The sequence below is a fragment of the Rattus norvegicus genome, chromosome Y, assembly GCF_036323735.1.
Source record: "Rattus norvegicus strain BN/NHsdMcwi chromosome Y, GRCr8, whole genome shotgun sequence".
Classification (NCBI taxonomy): domain Eukaryota; kingdom Metazoa; phylum Chordata; class Mammalia; order Rodentia; family Muridae; genus Rattus; species Rattus norvegicus.
In genome coordinates, this window is record NC_086040.1 from 34,253,052 (window position 1) to 34,256,507 (window position 3,456).

Genomic DNA, 3,456 nt, shown 5'->3' on the forward strand with positions numbered 1-3,456 from the left:
GGCATTCACCATTCTTGAGTTATCCTCGTCAAAATGTCCTCTGGGGAAGCCACCACCTCACATCCACCCTCTGTAGTGATAGCTTGGCTGTTCTTTAAGGAAGCAAAGAGACCAATATGGATGTGGCCCAAGTTCAACTCATTCGAGACCCTTTCTGTTCTTCCTGGGTCTCCTGCTTCACTTTTTGAGAACTCCATCTTGGAATTCCTTCGTCCCTCAGTATCCTCAACTCCCACATGTGTTCTTTAGTCTTTCTTCCACATCACCATCAATTTATTCTTTCTTACCCTCATCCTGGTCTCTTCTCTGCATGTGAAGGTTGGATTTATTTAAAAAGATGACTTTAGGGGCCTTCAGAGATAACCAATGGATTAAGAGCTCATCTGCTTTGAAAGAGGACTGGGATTTGTTCTTTGAGCTCATGTCCGATGGCTCCCAACCACCTTTAATATCAGCTCCAGGGGACCTGACTATTCTTGTCACTGTGGTCTCCTGTATTCATTCCTTGCCCTGCCCAGATAAAAAAAAGTAATACATCTACATATGAGAAACAGGTTTCATTAGGTTTTGTTAGTCAAACAATCCCTGATCTTCTCTGATTTTGAGTCTGCTTGGATCAGTTTATTGGGTTTCCCCTTGAGTTCCAAGACCACCTCTCTGTTACCTCCCACTCTTTCCCCAACTATCTGTTTCTCCCTCAAACTTCCCCTCAGAGAGTCTATCTATTTCTGGCCCCTCTCCACTGCTTCCTAAACATCCATCTTTTTTTTTTCCTTGTGCCATCCCTGCTCCTCTAAGCCTTATCTCCAGTTTTTTCCTCTCCCTAAAGACCAGACCAGCTCAGTCCTGTTTGTTTTAGTGTATGTGACATTAGACTTACTGTTCACAGCCTTGAACTTTCCGGCTTCCTCTCAATGTTCCATCCACCACAGCCAGTCTCCTCCACAAAAGTGTGCATACACAACACGTCACATCACACATTTTAATTTTTAGAGCAAAAACAAATTCCACTGGAAAAGATACTGGGGTTGTCAAAGGCCATTGGGTATCTGAAACACAGAAAAACAAACATTTTCACCCCAATCCTATAAATTCCCCATATATGTCCCCTCACTTTGTGAATTTCACCTTAACGGATCTTTTCCATCAGATTATAGACATAGATGTGGACGTCGCCATCAAACTTGATGAAGTACACGGAAGGCTTGGCTAGAACTTGGTAAATGACTTTGCCGATCTTTTTGGACCCGTCACTTCTGGTGAATTGCACACATTGACCTGTTAAGATGTCGCTGCCAACTTCTGACTTCACCTCTGCTGGCGAAATCTCTGGAATGATACGGAGATTACCTTCTGTGTAATCATCCAGGAGTTGATAGATATATAGGACTGGATCTTTCTCATAGGTGATGTAAAACCAGTCCTTCATGATTGGCACCTGGGCTAGGACCACCCCCCTCCAGTTGTCCTTAGAGCCATGTTTGCCCTCAAATTTATGCTCCACAGCACGGCCAACCATGGCACTTGCGAGATGGGCGTCTTTCACTTGAGGAAACACAACTTTGTGAGTCAAGACCTTAAGCTTTAAAATCCTCTCATCACTGTGAAGTGCCAGTCCATAGACACAATCAACTCCATCATACTTGACCAGATAGAGAGAGGGATTTGTTGGCAGTTGATCTAGAACTATGGCCTTCCATTGGGTGACGGGCTCATCACCTTCCTTCCATCCGTGTGAAATTCTGCACCCCACAATGTTCCCCAGGGACTGGGGAGAAGGCCTCTTCCTCTTCCGCTTCTGGAAGGATGGTGTGCTCATCCTCCTCACAGACACCCTCTTCTTCTTGGCTGTAGACCTAGTGTGGTAGGCCACGGTACTCCTGTTCCACTGTCTTGTGGCTATTGTTCTGCGTTCAGGCTTCATACTTTCCCATGGCCTGGGTTTGAAGAGCTCACCTGCTTAAACCAGAGACAAAGCTGGTACCACTGTCATATGAGTACCTGCAATAACAATGGGGGTGGGGTTGGGGAGGGTGCTGGACCAAGGCTCTTGTCTATGAGAACTTTGGAGCAGGTGAGGAAGGCGATGGTAAACAGGTTTGAGCCTCTGAATCTAATGCTGTCATAATCAGAAGTTCATAGAAGTGCTGGGCAATGGTGGAGCACACCTTTAATTCCAGCACTCCAGAAGCAGAGGGAAGCAGACCTCTGTGAGATCAAGGGCAGGCTGGTCTACAGAATTAGTTCCAGGATAGACAAAACTACCCACAGAAAAACTCAATCTCATAAATCAAAATCTAAAGTTCAAAGGAAAATGAAAAAATGGTTCTCTACAGCTCAGAATAACATATTTAGACATATTTCTTCAGCCCGAAGCACTTTGCCTATGCTGAGGAACATCTCCTTGAATGGCTAGGTCAGTGTGGGATTAAGTATCCTTGTCCCCACTTTAAGCAAGCAGAACAGAGAAAGGATAGCAAAGGAGCCAGAAGGGTGGCCACACCCCTTCTCTACCCTCTAACTATGAGCTATTTGGCAACATCCACAAGTATATGCCCAGAAACAAAGCACAGCAGTCCACTGGCTTTCTCTACTGTGCATCCTGACCCAGACCCAGGTTTATTCCCCGAAGCTGTTGCATTATCGACCGCAACAAGAGTCTTTTGTGTAGGCAACAATAGCCTTTTAGAAATAATATCTACTGGGGTTGGGATTTAACTCAGTGGTAGAGCAGTTGCGTAGCAAGCACAGGGCCCTGGGTTCCTCAGCTCCATAAAAAAAAAAAAAAAAAAAAAAAAAAAAAAAGAAAAGAAATATTTTCTCCAAAAATACACAGGCACAGAGAGGAGCTTTGGCATTTTAGTAGAATTTTGAATTAGATATTGTTAGCAAAGAATAATAAACTCCGGAGACTGACTAGCCTAGACCATCTGCCTAGCCCTCAAACGTGGAAGACATTGGAACGTAAGGTTACTTGCTGTAAGAGGGAAAACTTTTAGCTTTCTGTGCTACAAGGGTCCCAGTTATCTTCATAAATGTATTTACCAAAAGAAAATGTCCTAGTCGTCCAGATTCTGTCTTCTGAAACCGGTCAGGCACCAATAGGTTGTTGAACAGTTGTGGGGTTCAGGAGCTGAACTAGCTTTCACACCCCGCTCCGAAGATAGTGAACCCACCTTCAAAGTAGTCTAGCGCCTCCAAGTGGAAGAGATGCGCAACCTCCGCCCTTGTGCTCTGTGACATCATCCAGGCTCTGCTTACGTCATAGAACCCCTCTCAGGCCAGTTCCTTCCCTAGTTACGCTTAGAAACTTCCAGCATCTAGGTTTTAGCTTCTCATGTAGCCTCCTGGTGAACCAAAATAAAGTCCCCACCCAAATATTCTGATGACTCGAGTCACAGTCTGCCCAAGTAGCTCTTTTCATGCTTTTTATTTTTCTGAAAAACTCTTTGGTTT

General features: G+C 44.7%; 1 protein-coding gene across 4 annotated transcripts; it reads right to left on the reverse strand.

Moving 5' to 3' along the window:
* Window positions 1–968: 968 nt before the first annotated feature.
* On the reverse strand, window positions 969–3,230 carry LOC134484425 (Y-linked testis-specific protein 1-like). Of its 4 annotated transcripts, none has more exons than XM_063280664.1 (3): window positions 3,046–3,230; window positions 1,129–1,956; window positions 969–1,049 (listed from the first exon to the last, which is right to left on the reverse strand). In XM_063280664.1, the coding sequence occupies exon 2, from the start codon at window positions 1,922–1,924 to the stop codon at window positions 1,130–1,132; it is 795 nt and encodes a 264-aa protein (XP_063136734.1). In that variant the 5' UTR covers window positions 1,925–1,956; window positions 3,046–3,230; the 3' UTR covers window positions 969–1,049; window position 1,129. The 4 variants fall into 4 exon arrangements, with proteins under 4 accessions (XP_063136734.1, XP_063136733.1, XP_063136732.1 ...); XM_063280663.1 differs by having other exon boundaries at window positions 1,129–1,959; window positions 3,046–3,224; XM_063280662.1 differs by having other exon boundaries at window positions 1,129–2,001; window positions 3,046–3,224.
* Window positions 3,231–3,456: the final 226 nt, after the last annotated feature.

What these genes read in the sequence shown, in the direction of transcription:
- LOC134484425 (XM_063280664.1), bottom strand. Translation starts at nt 1,924, where the DNA reads ATGAAGCCTGAACGCAGAACAATAGCCACAAGACAGTGGAACAGGAGT.